Here is a 20,925-nt window from a genome sequence, read left to right as displayed (position 1 = left end):
GAAGGAGAGAATTCGGTGTAAAAAAATAATAAATAAAACGTGTTAAAGGAATACAATACGTACGAAATGCAATTTTGATGTTTTACAAAAAAAAAAGTATTAAGCATAATTTATTCTCGAGTTTCGTTTTTAGTCTACACATTTATTTTTTAAAACGTTCTAGAATAGGTATCATTTAATGACTTACATTACAAATATTTAACATTTTAGATTCGCTATTTAAATAAGGAATAATAAAGCAATTTTCTGCCGTCAGAGAGCACCACTAGCACAAACAGTATTTTGAGTATCTTAAATGTCCGAAGGATGCCATATGACATCATATTATTTAAATTAAATTTTTGGAAATATAGCTCTATCGTCACTATCGATGTCAATATATCATGTTATTTTGTTACTAATAAGATAATATGTCATGATTTCTATATTTCTAACACTCTCTGGTTATGATGATTCGTCATGGCGACAAAATATAAAGAGAACTGACGTTGTCATGGCGGTTTGCACTAGTGTCGCCCCATGCGCAGAGCTTTGCGGAATATTCCCTAGCAATGGTTTTTGTTAGCAATTTACGCAATTTTAGTTGTTCTCCTCGCCGCACGCTCAGTGGCGCCTCTCTCTGCTTTGTCGCTCGCGGCTTCACCGCATGCTTTATGTTTGTGATCCAACTCATATTACCAATATAATTAAACAAGTGACTTCAGCTCTTCATTTACTCTGCTGAAAATCCTGCAGTTTTGATTTTGATTTAGACTCACCGGACCATGTCTAAGCAAGTGGTTCTGATAGGATGTGAGCTGGTCGAAGCCCTTGCCGCACTCCTGGCAGGAGAAAGCTGCGGGCCTCTTCTTGCTGGCACTAAACTGCCGCCAGTCTGCTAACTGCTGCTCCTGTAACATCATCATCATCATCATATCAGCTGTAGGACGTCCACTGTTGGCCATAGGCCTCCCCCATAGACCTCCAGTTGCCTCGGTTGGAAGCGGCTTGCATCCACCGTGAACCCGCGACTTTACCCAAGTCATCTGTCTATCTCGTTGGTCGACTTCCTACGCTGCGCTTGCCGATCCGCGGTCTCCACTCGAGAACCTTTCGGCCCCAACGGCCATCCGTTCTCCGTGCTATATGGCCTGCCCATTGCCACTTTAACGAGCTAATCTGCTTGGCTATGTTGGTGACCCTTGTTCTTCCACATATTCCTCAATTCTGATTCGATCCCGTAATCACAATACATTGACAATGGTACTTTTTTATTTACAAGTGTTTAGGATTGTAACTTTATTTTTCTTAATACTTTCGCCTATCATCATTGTCGTTTAGATTTGAAATAAAAAAGTAAAAATAACTTATCACTTCCTTTTTCGAACTTTGGAAAGTCTGTCGTGTCGTATGTCGGCGCGTTGTCACGCAAATTATATCGTACCTAGTTTTCGTGTCGTTGTCGTTTAAATATATCTAATTTCGTATAAACTACGTGTGGACGCTTGCAGAAGGCTGATCCGTTGGAGGTAGTGCGGTCGAGGTAGAGCGAGAGGGACCGTACGACTCGGACTTCGAGTTTCGTAGTAGCCCTGCTGCCCTTGCTGTATCTTAGTACTGCTGGTTAACGGTAACCTTGTCGGAGGTAAGTTCGGACGAGCCAAAGATCGAGGGAGCCTGCGCCAGCTACTACGGCTAAGATCTGTATCACCATCTGCAGACGTCTCGGTGAGTGCTTCAACCACAGTACTCAGCCTTTTATCCAGTTATTTGCAACATTGCACTGTAGTTCGTATTTCTCGTCTTACAGTCCACTTAATTAAACCCCAAACAACAAGCTTTTATTTAGTTTCATCTGTCCTATTGTCAGTCTGTCTGCAACTAGTCAAATCTTGCAAGTTAAATTCGACTAACTTTTGGTATAAAGACACATAATGGACTCTCCAAAAACAAAATGGCCTGGCCCAATAAGAAAACGAAGTGTTGGAGGGCAGAGAAAAAGATGGATTGATGACCTCTTAAAAATAGCAGGAAAATAATGAATATTGCTATGGATAAGGAAAAATGGAAAAAGATGGAGCAGGCTTTTACCCTTAGGGACCACTAGTGTGGAGAAAACGCTATAATAATAATAATAATAACAGAACATCTCAAGAGACTCTCGCTAGATGGCTGGATCAAGGGCCAGATACAGAAGGCGGTACTTCTGGACACGGCACGCATCGTCCGGAGGTTCCTCACTCTGCGGCCCCGACCACCGGTAGCTTGGGCCCTGCCACGTTACCGACGGCAAACTAGGTTAGGTTTTTATAATATTTTTATTTTCTATGTACTTTTCTGTATTTTACTTTTTATAACTATTATAAAAACCTAAACCTAAGAATGAAAGAAAAATAAAGAACATAATAATAAAAATAACTTTTGGTAGTCCTGCCAGGATCGTCCCAACAGGACGGAACTCTTCAATGGTTAATGGCATCAACTTGAAATTTGGTATGCAAATGTCACAAAAAAGTAACAAAAAGTACAGTCAGCAAAAAAGCTAATATTATTTATTTTTTTATACAGAAAACAAGCCTATTTCAAATCTAAATTTCGAAATCTAGTGAATTTTGGTGAAAAAAGTGATTAGATGTCTAGTTAAAAGAAACGAATTATAGATGAATGTGTTATTGATTCGATCCAGTGGGTGTTTATCCAAGAATTTTGATGAAACACAGTTGAAAAATTTTACCTTATTTAGAATTTCAATATCCACATTCAACTCTTTTTCAAGCTCAGCAACATTGAAATTAGGCCGGCATTCATTCGTCGGAGACGGACCCCGAATTCTACGCTTCTTCAATTCTTTCTTTTTATTAATCAGCTGCATAATTCTCTTTCTTGTTGGCTTCTTTTGCACCTCAACCTTGTCTGTTGGTATACGTACTATTTTTATTTGCTTACTTATTTCCTCGACTTCATCTGATTTATCATTGAGTAGTTCTTGATCATTGTCTATGGGTGAATGACTGAGTATATCATCGAATAGTCCTTGATCGTTGTCTAAGGGTGAATGACTGTTTATATCATAGAGTAGTTCTAGATCATTGTCTATGGGTGAATGGCTGTGTATATCATCGACTAGTTTTTGATCATCATCTATGGGTAAATGACTGTGTATATCATTAACTAGTTCTTGATCACTGTCTACGGGTGAATGACTGTCTATATCATTAAGTAGTTCTTGATCACTGTCTATGGGTGAATGACTGTGTATATCATCAACTAGTTCTTGATCATTGTCTATGGGTGAATTACTGTGTTCTTCTGTGTCTAAACCCAATGGATCAACTTCATGTTTAGATATAGTATCTTTTACAACTATGGAAGGTTCATCTCTAACTTCAAGAGGATAGGTTCTCGTATCATTGACTTCAACTTGAGATAGAGCTAACGTGAACACAAGATGGTGTGAGAGGCGATCTATGGTTTCTATGTAATCCATGGTTATCTGTAAAAAAAGAAATAATAACACTAGCTGTTATAGCCGTGGTGGCCGAGCGCCGAGTGGTTTGACCTATGACCTTTCAAGCAAAGGATCGTGGGTTCAAACCCCGGCTCGCACCTCTTTTTGGTTTTATTGATTTGATTGATTTTTAGTTTAAAATAAATGAAAAATTATTAAAATTAAGTTACAGAAACTTTATTGTCTGTGGCTGTTGACAAATCATTGCCTTAGTCTTAGACGAAGATTTTACTTTATGCCCCAGAACATTAGAAGTAGGGATGGGCCGAATATTCGTTTTATATTTGGTATTCGGCATATTCGGCAGATTTACCGAATATTCGTATTCGGCCGAATATTCGGCTAAATGACCAAATGTTTGGCAAAGCGGTACTCAACATTTTTAATTACTGTATTGTGCCATGTATGATTAGTGTGTGGGAATAATTAGCTTATCATTATATTATCTATAGTAGATGACTCGAAAAAAGTGTCAATCAGAGGGGCTACTACGCAATTCGAAAATAGATGTTCGTATCGTTTTGCTCTCGCAAATATTATTTAACACGAGAGCGAAAGGGACGGTACGATACGAATTTCGATTTTCGTATTTTTTTATGCAGCTCCCTGTATTGGCGGGTAGCCATTATTTTTATTCAGTTGTTCATTTCATTTTTTGTATTTTTTTCCTCGCAATTTGATGAAAATCATTGTGTGTATCACGGGCCGTAAGGGTATTACAAACTCGAGTCGTTAAAAGCCCTCCGCCTAGTCGGGCTTCTAATACTCTCGTTAGTAATCCTCTTCTTACGCCCCTTTACCGAACATTCGGCCGAATATTCGTATTCGGTGAAACCCATGTTCGGCCCATCTCTAATTAGAACTCATTTTATGTCGCCCAGATACAGCATAAACACGAACTTTACCAGCATGAGAAGTGAAAAGATTATTTGTATTGCACGGACCTTGTTGTGATGCTGTTTCCGCAGGCAGTCCCTTGCGCGCCGGCAGCGGTCGCGGAACGCTGCGCTCTTGGCGAGCAGGACGCCGCACACTGCACACAGCCGCTGCGGAAACCCATCATGCGGTAGCACCTGGAAGGTGGGTCGGCAGATAAATTTCAAATTATTTATTTTGTGAATAGGCCTCTTTAAAAACGAACAAATGTTTATTAACAGTTTTTGAAGAAAGTAAAAGTCTATCACGAATAATTATTGGAGACACATTGACTTATATATTAAGAAGAGTTCTATATGACCACATTTTTAATTTTCATTAAATTTTTATGGAATAATCGAGAAAACTAACAAAAATGCGATGTTGCCAGCTCAGCAGGTATAAACTCTTAACACAGCAGATTACGTTTGATATCTACAAAGCAGTTCTTATTTATCAATAAAGCACAGATTAAACTACAATGGTGACACTTAAAATTTAGCAAACTGTGTTGTATTTTGTTGGGGCTCTGAATTTATCAAAATTTATCTGCAAATTTTTATTTTAAAACGAGTTTGATGGAGAACGAAAACATTGTGACGAAGTACCAGTTCCTAATTTGCGCGGGGCCAAGTGAAGCTATGGCCCAACCCTTCCCATTATGAGAGGTACCATGTGCCCAATTGTGGGCCATATATAGGTTGGGACTTTGATGTCGGTGATGTTGTTATGTTTAGTGGAACAATTTAGGAAACTGATTAAGTCACCACTGACTGTTATTATAAGGAAATAATTTTGTGTAAACTGTTCTGAACAATTGGTAAAATTGATGTTTTCCTTTTGCTATGTAGCAATGTATCCAATTCTCCGCCGCTGCTTAATTTAATGTATTCTATACAATAACATCATTTAAAATATGTCATAATGACTTCATTTTGACAAAAAAAAATGTGCTGACTCCTTGCAAAAAATTCAAACTTTTGGGTCCCCTTTATCTCGGCCATTTTTGATTACAGAGAAAACTTGTTCAAGTAAAATACGCTTATTTTAACGTATTCTATTCGATAACATCATTTAAAATATGTCATTATGACTTCATTTTGCTATAAAATTTCTAGGTCTGTGCCCCCTTTGCTACAGTCCAACCATGTAACTAAATTCAAACTGATTGGCATAATTCCCATTTAAGAATCCATCCAGTAAAGTAAATGGAGTCATAGAGCTCCGCCTAAAGCAAAGGGGGACCCATATATAACTTTAACACTAACTAACCTAAGCTATGTAGTCGGGACCCCCTTTGTTTTAGTCCAGATGAATACCACTTACTGGATATCCCGTGATACATTCATAAGCCTCAGCAAGCTGGTTTTTGTGTATATCGAACAAATTACAATCAGTTGCGAGACAACCACGACAACACATCAATTCAGAAGACGATTTTCCCATTATATTATTGTGTTTAACCGGTTATTTTCGTAAAACAATGATCAAAGGTTTCACTTCTAGTCCTTGGTTAGTATATTCTCCGGGATTTCTGTATATTTCTGCACAATTGTACATTTTCTATACAAGCCAAGTAAAAATAAATATCAACTGGTCAATTCAATTTGACATTTGTTTGACAAGTTTTTTTTTTAACTCGGGGTTGCGCAGCGCATTCCGCATTGCGCATCCGCCACAGACACCTAAATAAAAGTAAAGGATCCGAAATGAATCAAATTAAAAAATATATTCAGTTCACTTTTACACGTCATTTTTTAAACAATTTTATTTAAAAAGGTACAATAGAAGTTACACTAAACTAACCAAAAAATAAATTAACTATTCAAGACAAGTCTTTTTTTTTAAACTACCAGCGCTTTCGGAAAGACATGGGAAAGACCATCATTGGCTAGAAGAATGCGCCGCAAGAAACTTGGCAGTCATTTTTTCAAAATAAAATAATTACAAATAAAATACTTACTTAAAATACCGTCATAAATTTAAAAACAAAAAATAACAATTTCATTCTAGAATCCGTTCTAGTAAGCCCTATGGGATCGTCTTGGGAAACGACATTGACTGACTCGACTGAGAGATTATATAGAATCCTAATTTAGGAAAGTGTAATCGCGTTTAGTCAAGTACTTTTTAAATCAATCAAAATCATTTAAAAAAATCTGAGTTGTGCAAGTAAGATATATTGCACTGTTAGAGTTTAAATAAAATATAACACGTAATGGTAGACGATGTTTATTGTGCGGAAGCACATCTTGAAGTAGATCACAATGGATATGTCAATCATGACAATATTATTTTTCTTTACTAGACATAAACAACAAAACATTAACACCCCCCCTCAATATTAACTTCAGTTAAAATTGCAATCATTAAATATTAACAGGGGTAATACAAATATACTCATAAAACATACACAGCACTATTATTCATTTCATTACTAGTACTAACTAACAACACTAACATAAACATTGACACTTCATCATTAAATAAACTCACAATACTTTAAGTTTTTCTACAAAATAATTGTGTTTCACACTGCCCAATGGCTTAGTGAATATATCTGCGATATTTTCGTTAGTTGGAACGTATGACATTTTAAACATGTTCTTATTGTAACAATCTTTGATAAAATGATATTTTATATCAATATGTTTGGTTCTGTTACTGTTTTCGTTACAGTCGATCATTCTTAAAGCACTTTGATTATCGATGTGTAAGTACGATTTAATATCATTATAGCCAAAATTAGATAATATACCTTTTAAATAGACGAGTTCCGTTGTAGCCATGGCTGCTGCCACGTACTCCGCCTCTGCAGTCGATAGAGCGATTGTCTGCTGTTTCTTTGTGAACCATGATACCAAATTACTATTATGAAAAATAGCACAACCACTTACGCTTTTCCTGTCGACGTTGCTCGCCCAATCCGCATCGGTATAGCACAACACTTGTTTGTCTTGCGTCTTCGTGTATGTCAGGCATTTGTGCGAAGTTAATTTTAAATATCTTAATATCCTTTTTGCTGATGTCCACGTAGTATTTGTTGGCTTGTCTAGAAATCTGCTTAAATACGACGTAGCAAAAGTAATATCTGGACGTGAGACTGTGGAGATGTAAATAAGGCATCCAATCAACTCACGATAAGGCACATCAATTACAGTTTCTTCTTCTTTGATTAGAGTTCCTTGTTCCATGGGCGTCTGTGTTCCTTTGCAATCCGTCATTCCAAATTTTTCTAGTACTTTCTCTATCAATTTAGTTTGGCTAATTTTCAGCTTATCATGTTCTCTTTTTATTTCCATACCTAAGTATTCTCTGACTTCACCCAAATCTCTTATCTTAAATTCTTCTTTCAGCTTCTCTATTGTTTTCTTTATCTCTGTAGTTTTTCCCGTTATTAAGATGTCATCAACCCAAATAAGTAGCCATACGTTGGCTTTGTAGTACAAACAGAAATCATATTTCGATTGTTCAAATCCTTCTGTTACTATATAATTATGAAATCGGTCATTCCAACATTTTGGAGCCTCTCTCAATCCATATAACGATCTTTGTAGTTTTAATACTTTTCCCGCTGAAACCTCAACGCCCTCTGGTGGCTTTATGTACACTTCTGTGTGCAGATATCCATTCAAAAAGCAGTTTGAACATCCAGTTGTTTCATAGGAAAATTTTCTTGTACTGCGTGGCTAAACATCATTCTTATTGTCGATACTCTTGCAACAGGTGAATAAACATTGTGAATGTTATCCGTCTGGAAACCTTTAGCTACTAATCTCGCTTTCTTTCTTCCATCTTGTTTCGTCTTAAATATCCATTTTGTATCTATGGCTTTCTTTCCTCTAGGTAATTCGGCTTCTTTCCAGGTATTCAACTCTTCAAGTGACTTTATTTCTTCATTTATTGCTTTTTTCCATTCTTCTCCTTTGTCTACAGCTTCTTTATAACTACGCGGGTCTGAGTCCGCTATAAGAGAAAATGCTATATTTGCATCATACATTTCCTCTTCTGCTGTGTAATAATCTTCGAATCGAGGTGGTGGCCTCCTATCTCTTTGTGGCCTTTGTGGTGCTTCTTGTGCTTCTCTTCGTACTTCGTCGCTTGTATCTTGTTCTATTGGTTGCTCCTCTTCATTCGTAGTTTGTTTATTACAGTTTTGTTCTATTTCATCATCTTCGTCATCATTCTGTTTAGTTATTCTCTGATCATTCTGTTCTTTGATATTTTTCTCGTATACAAAATCATTCTCATCAAATCGTACATCTCTAGATATTAAAATAAGGTCTGCTTTCGGATCCCATAAGCGGTAACCGTTTGATGCATATCCAATCATTCGCATTTCCTTAGCTCGTTTTTCTAGTTTGTCGCCTCTGGGCATAGTTACTACCCAGGCTTTGCTACCGAATACTCGTAATCTCGATAAGTCAGTCTTACCTCTCATAATGGCTTCAGGCGTTTTAAAGTTTACAGCTGTCGAAGGGCATCTATTTATTTGGTAGGTTGCGCATAAAATTGCTTCACCCCACAGATATTTTGGTAAATTCGTTTCTACTAGCAGTGTCCTTGCCCTGTCCATCAAACTTCTGTTCATTTTTTCTGACACACCGTTCTGTTGTGGCGAATACGCTTGTGTATACTGGATTCTTATGCCTCGTTCTCTGCAAAAATGTTCAAAAAAGTTATTTTTGAATTCTCCGCCGTTGTCGCATCGTATTTTGTTTACTTTTGTTGCGTATTCTATCTCTAATCTCCGAATGTACTCGATTAAGTTGGCAGTGGCTTCGCTTTTACGTTTTAAAAGATATGTACAACAAAAATGTGAAAAATCATCTATTATTACTTGGTAATATATTTCTCCGTTGATACCAGGTGTACGTTGAGGGCCTGCAATATCAGTGTGTATTAACTCACCTATGTAAGTTGAACGTGGCCTCTTGACAGGTACGAAAGGTAATCGCGTCGCCTTACTCATCATGCAAGGAGAGCAGGGTTTGTCGCTAGTCGGCAGCCGCATCCAATGTAGACTTCTTCGGTTGAGGTGACCCAATCTTCTGTGCCACAAGTCGTCGTCACTTAAAGCTGCGCTACAAGTAGCTAAACATATTTCGGCATTTAATAGAAATAAATTACCTATGCAAGAACCAAACACATAGATATTAGAATTTTTCCTGCCTATTTTTACATTTTGTTTGCTAAAAATTACGTGAAAGTCATTTTGAACCATTTTCTTCACTGACATTAAATTGAAGGATAGATTTTTGACAATCAACGATTCTAAATTTATTGTCACATCGTTACATTTCATTAATATGCAACCTTTTTTCTCGGCCATCAGGTAGTCTCCGTTTGCGATGTAAATTTTGATCGGTGTTTCTAAAGTTTTGACGTTGGTCATACATTTTTCGTAATCTTCGTTAATCATATGCTCTGTACATCCTGAATCGATTACCCATTCTATGTTTCCGTTCGTAGGTCTTGATGGTTCTTTGATATTTCCTGTTGTCCAAAAATTAAAATGCTTTTGTCCGGTTTCTTCGAATGCTATGTTTCCATAATGGTTGGGATGACGTGAATATCTTTGGTAACGGTTGTTCGTTCTTCCTCGTCCGCGTCCGCGACCTCGGCTATGCCAGACATTCTTGTAGCAGTCTCTTGATAGGTGTCCTGGTTTTTTGCAGGTATAACATGTAACGAATGCTGTATCCTGACTGTTGTTGGTTGGCATTTCTTGCACTTTTAACTCTTCGTCCAATAGTCTAGCTCTCACGAAATCTAGTTTTAACGTACTTTCTTGGAACCCCGTATTGCATTCGATAGCAGTTATTACATGGTCGTATTTCTCTTGTAGGCCTGTTAATAGATAAGCGATTTTGTCTCTTTCTGTTAACGAGTCTCCAGCACACTCCAATTCACTGGTTATACTGTCAAAATTTTCAAAATAGTTTTCTAATTTTTGGTCTGGTGATTGTTTTAGGTTTATTAACTTTCGCCTTAAAAGTATGGTAGATATAACGCTCTTCCTCTGGAATATTTCTTTTAATATGTCTAACATATTCCTTGCATTGTCGCATTTTGTAATTATATTTAAATATTTGTCTGGGAGACATTGAACAATAATATTTTTGGCTTTTGCATTGGCTTTCTTAATCTCTTCCTTATTTAATTTACTTACATTTTCGTCTTCTTGTATAATACCCCATAATCCTTTTTCTTCTAGAACGCATTTTACACGGTAAAGCCAATTATTAAAGTTTTCAGCTTTTAGTTGCGGAAAATTCGACGAAGCCATTTTCTTTTTTATTTTCTTGACGTTTTTATTTTTCAGTTGACACTTTTCGACGACTTTTGTTTTACATCTTCATTTTTCTTATTTCAATTTGTCTACATATTATTTACATTTTGTATTTCTACACATTTATTCACTATATTTATCTTTATATTGATGTTATATCTTCTTTATTGATAGCCCATAACCTGTTAGAGTTTAAATAAAATATAACACGTAATGGTAGACGATGTTTATTGTGCGGAAGCACATCTTGAAGTAGATCACAATGGATATGTCAATCATGACAATATTATTTTTCTTTACTAGACATAAACAACAAAACCTTAACATGCACGGCTTTAAGTAGGTAATCCAAAGCATTCTCCCATAAATACTAATGCTTTATTTAGATGAAGTCAAAGAGTTATTTAATAGTGGAAAGGTCTTAAATGATGTAAGGTGGAAGGCTTGAACGTAGGGGATGATTGGCATTTCGAAAGCAGCGAAATAAAAACTTATTATTATTATTACTTATATTTGTTTAGCCCTGTGTCGGATTGTCTCGTTGCGGAAGATAAATAGGGAATTTCACTAAACAGTCAGAGGAATTTCGAAAAATTACATTGTGGGTTTCATTACTTTGCGTCAAATTTCATAATGTCTTTAATCCTTATGGTTGGAATTTAGTAATATTACTCCGATCCCGTGGGAATATCGGGATAAAAAGAGCCCATGCGTCATTCCAGACATCCAGCTATCTACAAACCACATTTCATCCGAATACGAACGGCCGTTTTAGCGTAAAACACTGTCATACTTCGGGGTGTTGGTTAGAGAAAAAGAAAAACTAAACAAGTAAGCATATTTTGTATTTGTCTAGAATCGTCAACACAGTTCTGTTTGCAGTTTTCTGGCAGTACTACGTAGACGTAGCCGGCCGCTTCCGGTGGCGCGGTTTCTGCGGCAGTTTACGGTGCACGTACTTGACGTGTGTGGCGAGGGACGCGGCGCCGAGCCGCTTGCCGCACTCGCCGCACTTCACCATCGGACGCTGGCCCTGGTGCACCTGCCGACAACCGACAACGTCAACTAATCTATCTTACATAGTATAATATACATGCTCCTCCAACATAAAACCTATGGAAGTACCCAGCATTTTTAGGGGTGAAATAAACTGAGTTAGTATTAAAAAATATTTTTATTTTCGATTCGGAAATCGCAAATGACTCCATTTCTGTGCATGCGCACTATTCATCGATATCTACTGTATTGTTTCGCGCTGTATTTTTAAATTACCAAAATGAATAGTTAACTTTGTCACTATGTAAATTTTGCCTAAAAACTCTTAGCGTCGGAGAGCAGGGTGGGACAACTGCCCCACCGTGGGTACGCCATGCATGATACAACCCCGTGGACTCCCCACCCTGTGGTGCCGCTATGCTCCTCCAACATAACAACCCCACGAACTCCCCACCCCGTAGTGTCGCCGTGCTCTCCCAACACATAACCCCATGGACTCACCACCTTCTGATGCCGCTTCAGGTTGCCGGGGTAGTTGAACCGCAGCGCGCAGTCGGGACACGCGAAGGGCTTCTCCCCCGAGTGCGAGCGCATATGTTGTTCTAAGAGGAAAGATTTCTGAAAGCAAAAGTTAAAACCCCGTTAGACCTACGCCATGTGGTGTGCACTTAAAACCGACATGTTACCGGACGAACAATACCCGACCTGATTGACATTGGGAATTTAGGAGTCACGCAATATCAGCCCGGTATGAATAAATACCGCCCTTACATTTCCAACCTGATAAATACCAGAATGATAAACGGAGGCCTGCAAAGGCGCCGGAAAACAAGGATGCTCAAGTCACTTCCCGAGTGTCAACGGCTTGGGGCTTCCAGGTGACGAATGTTCGAGGCGAGGTATTGGAGGAGTGTGCTGGATCACTGGGGCTTGCGGTCCTCAACAATGGGTCAGAGAGGGCAGCAGGGCGAATCTATCGTGGACATCACGTTCGCGTCCAACGCCCTGGCCCGCGGTGCTCGAGATTGGAGGGTGGAGACGGGCGTGGATACCCTGTCGGATCACCGGTAAATCCGGTTTGATATCTCTGCGGTTCCCGTCCCTCTTACACGGGACGTCCTCCCACCGTTAGACGACGTCGTAATTTTCGGGAATTCCCACGGGAATTTTGTAAAATCCCGGAATTTCAATTCAAATGCTGTAACGTTTTACGCGTGCGAAGTCAACTCAAGTTACCTATAAACGTGACCTACATGTACCATTTTTAGGGTTCCGTGCCCAAGTAAAGGTGTCTTCGTGGAAATGTACAGAACAAATCCGGCTGTTTTTTGTAGGTAACCATTTTTTACGACCCGTTCCTTCAATCCATTTATTTTGATACGAGCATCATTCGGAAAACTGGAATAAAATTGCAATATAGAAGTAGCCATAACCTGTTTGTACATAATCGATGCTTTTCAATTGTTTTCGCGCAATTTATATTTCCCATCACTAAATGTCACTCGTGACGGCAAAATACAAATTGCTGAACTCTTACTTTTATATCGATATTACCTACTCGTACGTACTTCTGTGATCTCCCGTTATTGTGAAATTTTTCTTATGTTGTTGATTTATTTTTAATCATGTTATCCTTTATGTTGCTTTTAGACCTAAAGCTATGATATAAAGCCCATAAGTGACAAACATTCTCACTCCGCGTCTACACAAGGTTATATCGACTTATTTGTATCGACATATTCCTATGACTTTTTTTCCTATATGTGGTAACATTTTCAGCTGTCAATCTAGTTCGCCTAATTCTGAACTCGATTATAATATGAATGGTATAGTGTGGTCACCTGAAACTGTTTGCCGCACTGCGGACAGACGCGGGAGGCCCAGCCTTGGCGGCCGGTGTGGCCGAGGGCGCTCCGCACCTCGCAGTGCACGCGCCAGTAGTGCTTGTCGCGAGGGCCCTCGCCCAAGAACGACAGGGGACACTGGGGAAGAGTTAAGGGGCCATCCATGAACTACGTTACACATTTACGGGGAAGGGTTTTTGGGGTTGGGGTTCAGGCGGTTTTTGACACATTGACAAAATAAGTTTTATAGAAATAAATGTCACAACTAGTTCTGTGACAAAAATGTACGAGATAACAAAAAAAAATATGAAAAAAAAATGGTCCCGAATCAGCATAATTGCGTCTTGCAAACGGCAGCAGTAGGGGAGTGGGGGGGGGGTTTACTAGAAATGGTCAAAATTGGAGTGACGTTTTTAAGGGATGATCCGTTGGTTGCTGCAGGTTTTAACATTACATTGTAGATTGAGGAATAATATGGAAAATGATCAGCCTAGAGACTCATTTGTGAAGTAAGGTGAGTGTATTTTGTCCGATGCACTTTTTTATAAAAAAAGACATGAAAACTTGTTGTATCATGTTTTAGAATGACGTTGAGAGATACATGCAAAAGGCTGGCCATAGTAAGTTTTTTCGCCTGCCGTAGAAACAGAGTATAGTTCATAACACAACATGGCGCAGTCGGTAGGATGCAAACAAAACTGGCCTATACACTGTGAGTTTGTCTCTTACCTCAGTGCACTTGAACTCTCCCTTGTGGCACTCCTCCGTGTGTGTCCGTAGGGCTTCGTCGGTGGGCAGCGAAGCCCCACACGTCGCGCAAGGCCTGCTCGATTAGTACAAAAAAAAAATATTATTATTTTGCACCCACATCGACAATGCGTGTTTTAGAACGCAGCACCGTGTTCCGGATTCAGTCTGTAGATATACGTAATCGACCTGTTATTTATGATTTTAAAAAATGAGCGTTGTGGACCTGTCGGCGGGGTCGCAGCCGGCGCGCGCGTGCGCCTGAAGCGCCTCCGCGTCATCGAACGGCGCGCCGCACGACGCGCACGCGCACTTAGATGCCGCTTTCTGCGCCTGCGACATTTAAATACGTTATAATTTTGAGTCCGATTTATAATGTCAACAAGAAATCGCAAAATGACGAGGTTTTATGATGACTACATCGCAAAATGACTAAGTTTCATAATGCCGAGGTTTCAAAATGACTAGATCGCAAAATGACGCGGTTTCAAAATGACTAGATCGCAAAATGACGAGGTTTCAAAATGAATAGATTGCAAAATGACGAGGTTTCATAATGACTACATCGCAAAATGCCGAGCTTTTAAAACAACTAAAAATGGCTTTTGCTGTGGCATACTTTATGGATGGCCCTAGTCGGTGCTAGTATCGTGGGGCCTGTTTGAAAACTGTGTCACGTTTGGAATTGCATAGTTTCCTAAGTAAAACTATGAATACTGGGTCAATTAACTTTTTAGCATAGCTCGTTGCCATGATGATGTCTCCTGAGTTACTTATTAAAGGTATGATTTTATGGGACACAAATCTAACAAAAGTTAGGTTTGGTGACAGTTCTAAGGGAATTCCTTAATGGCTTTATGGAGGGAGAAGTCAAAAACTGTACAATTCTGCTTACCTTATACTTGAATGACCCTTACGAGAGGCCTATGTCCAACAGTGGCCGTCCTACTGCTGATATGATGGTGACGAAGCTCTCGCCGCACTCGCATGAAGAAAGAAAAGTTGGTGACTGTTTCTGATGGTACTGCGGATGTCCCTGGGCAACTTACCGTTGAGCCGGTGAACTGCTGAACGTACCTGGTGCATCTTGGTGTTATGCAACTTCAGCCCCAGTCGACTGACAAAGGTCTCTCCGCACTCGACGCACGTCACGCTCTCTGCCACATGCACCAGCCGCACGTGCGACAGATACGACGAACGCTTGCTGCAATTCAGAGTGCAACGGTCAATTAAGCGACGCGACGCTGAAGTTTCAGTGAGTGTCTAACGTAACGTACAGACGTTGACCACATTCAAAGTTTCACCGTTTAGTTTTGACTAATAAAACCCGCATTTTTTTCACGCCAGCAACGTAGCCTAGTCTGGTTTCCCGTGGACCTCTGGGGGTCCACCTAGACCCATTTGGAAACCTCAACTCTAATGACTACTCTACTCGATATGTATTCTTGAAACTTGCAGATTCGCGTCGTCTCGATGTTTATTACCACCAGGGATGTTGCGGGTGTAGGATTTTTGACATCCGCGGATGCGGATATTACAAGACTCGCATTTGTTACTTTCATAAAAAAAAGCATGCAATATGCTGGCTTTTTAGTTATTTCAATAAATTAAAAAAATCACACTGCGTCGGTGCCTTTGTTTTTTGCAAACAAAACATAATGGAGTTTGTCACTTCTTGTCACAGGTGTAAGCGCTCGATCGACGAATCACAAAAACTCTCTTTTCGCTTTCCCCTCTTACCTCTTTCTTTTATCTCTTCCCCTCTTTTTGCTCTTCCCCTTTCTCTCACCTCTCCTGTTCCCTCTACCCCTTCCCCTTTTCCTCTCTCCACTCCATTTAGTTATCCCTCTCTTTTTTCTCTCCTTTCCTCTCTCCACTCTCTTCTTTTCCCTCTGTCTCTCTCTACCCCTCTCGCTTTTCCCTGTCTCTTTTTGTCTTTAATATCCCCTGCCCCCTCTTTTATCTCTCCCATCAATCACACATTCTCCATTCTCTCTCCCTCATCAAAAGCCACTACAGGTCAGTACTCACACGAAGCTCTTCTCGCAGTGTTTGCACTGGAACTTGTGTCCCTCGTGAGAACTGAAGTGCTGCTTGGCCTGATTCCTACACAGAACACGAACAATCTAAAGGCTGAATCTGACGGAACCCAGGCCGCTGAACTAGAGGGTTTTTAACAATTATCATCAAAATATCAGCCGCAGCTTAATTAGTGCCACGAGAGTTGAACTGAATAAAAAAAATGATTACACACACAGCTACAACATGTCGTGTAATGACAGCATGATTTTGATATTTACTCATTCATTAATTCTCCTTTTGTACGATCAGTTCTTTTTTTAGCTGTGTGTAATCAATCATTCACGTCAACTCTTGTGGCACCACCTATACGTCCACTGTTGGACATCGGGTTCTGCCTTTTCGCAGAATTATTGTTTGCCAAATGTTTCATTTCCCGACTCAATTTTCGAGTTAATTTACATAGATAGTAACGGTAGAGCTATATTTCCAAAAAAGGACATGACATGAAAGACATTTAAAACATTTAAAAAAAACTGTTTACGATTTGTGCTATAAATAGTGCTGTATTCTGACGGCAGAACATTGCAGTAATGTTCCCTATTGTCACGTTTTGGTGAAATAGGGCCCAGATGTATCGATACCATTGGCAACGCGCGGAACCGACTGCTGCTGGGGGAGGCAATGGATTCATCCAGCCACACTCACTTGATCCTGGTGACGAACTTGCACTCGCGGCAGATGAAGCGCAGCGCGTGCCGGAGCTCGTGGCAGCGCAGCGTGGAGCGCCGCTGGAATCGCACGCCGCACACCTCGCACGGGAACCGACCCGCGCTCTGACAAACCATCAACAAACTCGCGATCAAACACTAAAAACAACTGCAAGAAGAGAAGAGACGAGAGGAGTGGAGAAGAGGAGAGAGGGGCAGGGAGGGGAGAGGAGATAGGGAAGTAGAGAAGATTTCGGTGAAAAAGAATCATCATCATGTCAGTTTCTCCACTCAGACCGGCACAAGTGCTTTCCGCATCCACCGCAATCTTAACCGGGTCGTCGCTCCATCTTGTTGGAGGCTTACCGACAGCTTGTCTCCCGGTCCGTGGACGCCATTCGAGAACCTTCTGACCCCATCGGCCATTAGTCCTGCGAGCAATATGCTTCGCCCACTGCCATTTCAGTTTCTCGATTCTTCGACTATGTCGGTAACTTTAGTTCTACTGCGGATATCATTATTTCTGTTTCTGTCCCGCAGATAGACTCCTAGCATAGACCTCTCCATAGCCCTATGAGTGACTTTGAGCTTCCTCATGAGGCCCATCGTTAGCGCCCACGTCTCAGATCCGTATGTCATCACTGGCAACACACACTGGTCAAACTTTTGACTTCAAACACTGCGGTAATTTGGACGAACAGACACTGCGAAAAAGAATACTCTGCCTAAAATCCTACTGTTTTGATTTTGATTCAGACTCACCGGACCATGTCTGAGCAAGTGGTTCTGGTAGGATGTGGGCTGGTCGAATCCTTTCCCGCACTCCTGGCAGGAGAAAGCTGCGGGCCTCTTCTTGCTGGCGCTGAACTGCCGCCAGTCTGCTAACTGCTGCTCCTGTAACATCATCATATCAGCCGTTGGACGTCCACTGGTAGACATAGGCCTCCCCCACAGACCTCCAGTTGCCTCGGTTGGAAGCGGCCTGCATCCACTGTGAACCATCGACTTTAACCAAGTCATCCGTCTATCTCGTTGATGGACGTCCTACGCTGCGATTGCCGATCCGCGGTCTCCCTGCGAGAACCTTTCGGCCCCAACGGCCATCTGTTCTCCGTGTTATATGGTCTGCTCATTGCCCCTTCATCCAGCTAATCCGCTTTGCTATGGTAGAGACCCTCGTTCTTCTATGTATTCCTCATTTCTGATTCGATTCCGTAATGACAATACAATGACATTTTTTTTAAACAGAAGCCTATTTCTAAATTTAAATTTCGAAATCATGTTAATTTTGGTGAAAAAGGTGATCAGATGTCTAATTAAAAGACACGAATTATAGATGAATGAGTTATTGATTCAACACAGTGGGATGCAAGAATTCAAAAATCTTACCTTAGTTAGAATTTCAACATCCACATTCAACTCCTTTTCAAGCTCAGCAACATCAAAATTAGGCTGGTATTTATTCGTCGGAGACGAACCCCGGATTCTCCGTTTCTTCAATTTTTTATTTTTATTAATCAGCTGCTTATTCCTCTTTCTTCTCGGCCTCTTTTGCACCTCAACCTTGTCTGTTGGTATAAGCACTTGTACTATTTTTATTTTCTTACCTATTTCCTGGACTTCATCTGATTTATCATTATCATCAACTAGTTTTTGATCATCTTCTATGGGTGAATGACTGTGTATATCATCAACTAGTTTTTGATCATCGTCTATGGGTGAATGACTGTGTATAACATCAACTAGTTTTTGATCATCGTCTATGAGTGAATGACTGTGTATACCATCAACTAGTTTTTGATCATCGTCTATGAGTGGATGACTGTGTATGTCATCAACTAGTTTTTGATCATCGTCTATGGGTGAATGACTGTGTATACCATAAACTAGTTTTTGATCATCGTCTCTGGGTGGATGACTGTGTATGTCATCAACTAGTTTTTGATCATCGTCTATGGGTGAATGACTGTGTATATCATCAACTAGTTTTTGATCATTGTCTATGGGTTTACGACTGTGTTCATCTGTGTCTAAACCAAATAGCTCAAATTCATCTTCAAATATAGTTTCTTTAACAGCTATGGAAGGGATATCACTAACTCCAAGAGAATAGATACTCGTATCATTGACTTCGACTTGAGATGGCGCTAACGTGAACACGAGATTGTGTGAGAGGCGATCTATGGTTTCTATGTAATCCATGGTTATCTGTAAGAAAAGAAATTAACAATACTAGCTGTTAAAGCCGTGGTGGCCGAGTAGTGTGACCTAAGCTGTGGCCTCTCAAGAAAGGATCGTCGGTTCAAGCTCCAGCCTGCACCTTTTATATTTTTGGAGCATTTCGAGTTGTGATTTTCCTTTTGTACTTAATGACAGTAAGTTAATTTAACAAAGTAAAAGTTCTTTTGTTTCTCTAATAATATTCAATATTTTACACCGCAGCAGTTTAACTTTATTTCCGAAATCATATTTTTCCATCTTGTTATCCTGTCCCATAACTCAGAAGACATCACTGATACCTACACTTTGTAACAAAAATGTTTGGAATACTATTAGGATGCTTAGGTGATGTGCCATGAAGAAATTGCCTTAAAACTGTGAAAATTCCTGACTTTTAGTGGATTTGTAACCCATAAAATCATACTTTAATAAGTAACTCAGGAGACGTTGCCATGGCATCAAGCTACACTAAAAAGTTGATTGACCCTATAAATATTTATAAATATATTTTTTTTAAATAAATTAAATATCACGGGACAATTCACACCAATTGACCTAGTCCCAAAGTAAGCTTAGCAAAGCTTGTGTTTATGAGTACTAAGCAACGGATAAATATAATTATATAGATATAGATACATATTAAACACCCAAGACCCGAGAACAAACATTCGTATTTTTCATACAAATGTCTGCCCCGACACGGGAATCGAACCCGGGACCTCAAGCTTCGTAGTCAGGTTCTCTAACCACTAGGCCATCTGGTCATCTAAATTTATATGGTGGGCCTTAGGAGGATAGAGATTATTTGTATTGTATGGACCTTGTCGTGATGCTGTCTACGCAAGCAGTCCTGCGCGCGCCGGCAGCGGTCACGGAACGCTGCACTCTTGGCGAGCTGGACGCCGCACATTGCACACAGCTGCTGAGGAAACCCATCGTGCGGTAGCATCTGGAAGGTCCGCAGATAAATTTCAATTTGTGCTACACAGCAGATTAGTTTTTTTTAAACACCTGACAAAAATTCAACAGCAAAAATCATTGTGAAGAAATATTATCCGGGCTGCTATAAAAAAAATGGCCTGCGTGCGAATCGAAAACTAGTAATTTATAATTTTCATTTTTAATTTTATAATCCAACTAGGTTTTGCCCGCGACTTCGTCCGCGTGGAATAGTAACTTTGGGAAGTATTTAATTTATTTAGGATAGCTATTCTGTCAATAAAAGCACATAGAAACTTCAGCGGCTTAATGAAAATTACCTGTTTTAGGAGGTACATTGTTATAAACTATTTATTTTGTTCTTTAATTTATAATCCAATTAGAAATTTAATAGCAAATCGAGTCATAGATGAATAACACTTACTGGATATCCCGTGATACATTCATAAGCCTCAGCAAGCTGGTTTTTGTATATATCGAATAAATTACAATCAGTTGCGAGACAACCACGACAACACATCAATTCAGAAGACGATTTTCCCATTATATTATTGTTTAACCGGTTACTTTCGTAAAAAAATGATCAAAGGTTTCACTTATACATAGTCCTTGGTCATTATATTCTCCGACTTCTCCGAGATTTCTGTATATTTCTGCACATTTTCTATGCAACCCAAGTAATGTGCCATTGTGCCAAGTAATAACAAAACATATAATAGTAAAGTATATAATTAATAGTAAAGTACTCTGTGAAGG

At 39.7% G+C, this 20,925-nt stretch overlaps 2 protein-coding genes and 1 long non-coding RNA gene across 6 annotated transcripts in view; 1 reads left to right on the top strand and 2 right to left on the bottom strand.

The window, feature by feature from the left end:
• Positions 1–6,013, bottom strand: part of LOC141444720 (uncharacterized) — a 17,450-nt gene extending 11,437 nt beyond the window's left edge. For 2 of the 3 annotated variants that reach the window (XM_074110330.1, XM_074110331.1), the window contains exons 1-4: positions 5,729–6,013; positions 4,432–4,560; positions 2,714–3,472; positions 759–890 (exon numbers count right to left, since the gene is read on the bottom strand). In XM_074110330.1, the coding sequence (XP_073966431.1) occupies positions 759–890; positions 2,714–3,472; positions 4,432–4,560; positions 5,729–5,848 (1,140 nt within the window). In that variant the 5' untranslated portion in view covers positions 5,849–6,013. The remainder of the gene's footprint in view (positions 1–758; positions 891–2,713; positions 3,473–4,431; positions 4,561–5,728) is intronic. The other variant, XM_074110333.1, reaches the window with a different exon arrangement.
• On the top strand, positions 5,843–20,925 carry LOC141444763 (uncharacterized). Its single transcript, XR_012453208.1, has 2 exons — positions 5,843–5,895; positions 20,759–20,925. It is a non-coding gene; the product is annotated as an uncharacterized lncRNA (long non-coding RNA).
• LOC141444711 (uncharacterized) lies at positions 11,567–20,761 on the bottom strand. 2 transcript variants are annotated; one of them, XM_074110314.1, is made up of 12 exons: positions 20,594–20,761; positions 20,051–20,179; positions 18,400–19,218; positions 17,773–17,904; positions 17,009–17,136; positions 16,313–16,387; positions 15,359–15,485; positions 14,508–14,614; positions 14,264–14,357; positions 13,532–13,672; positions 12,195–12,308; positions 11,567–11,736 (listed from the first exon to the last, which is right to left on the bottom strand). In XM_074110314.1, exons 1-12 carry the CDS (start codon positions 20,711–20,713, stop codon positions 11,590–11,592), a joined length of 2,133 nt encoding a protein of 710 aa, XP_073966415.1. In that variant the 5' UTR covers positions 20,714–20,761; the 3' UTR covers positions 11,567–11,589. The 2 variants fall into 2 exon arrangements, with proteins under 2 accessions (XP_073966415.1, XP_073966414.1); XM_074110313.1 differs by having other exon boundaries at positions 11,569–11,736; positions 12,192–12,308.

This window comes from Choristoneura fumiferana, chromosome 30, assembly GCF_025370935.1.
Source record: "Choristoneura fumiferana chromosome 30, NRCan_CFum_1, whole genome shotgun sequence".
NCBI lineage: Eukaryota > Metazoa > Arthropoda > Insecta > Lepidoptera > Tortricidae > Choristoneura > Choristoneura fumiferana.
The sequence above is the reverse complement of the archived record's forward strand: the minus strand, read 5'-3'. Positions and strand labels throughout refer to the sequence as shown.

Excerpts from the sequence above, each read along its gene's own strand:
- LOC141444711 (XM_074110313.1), bottom strand. The coding sequence starts at position 20,713 with ATGGGAAAATCGTCTTCTGAATTGATGTGTTGTCGTGGTTGTCTCGCA. Across the intron at positions 17,905-18,399 it reads ATGTTGAAATTCTAACTAAG|GAGCAGCAGTTAGCAGACTG; the intron begins GTAAGATTTTTG and ends ATGATGTTACAG. Across the intron at positions 12,309-13,531 it reads AGTGCGGCAAACAGTTTCAG|AAATCTTTCCTCTTAGAACA; the intron begins GTGACCACACTA and ends TTTTGCTTTCAG.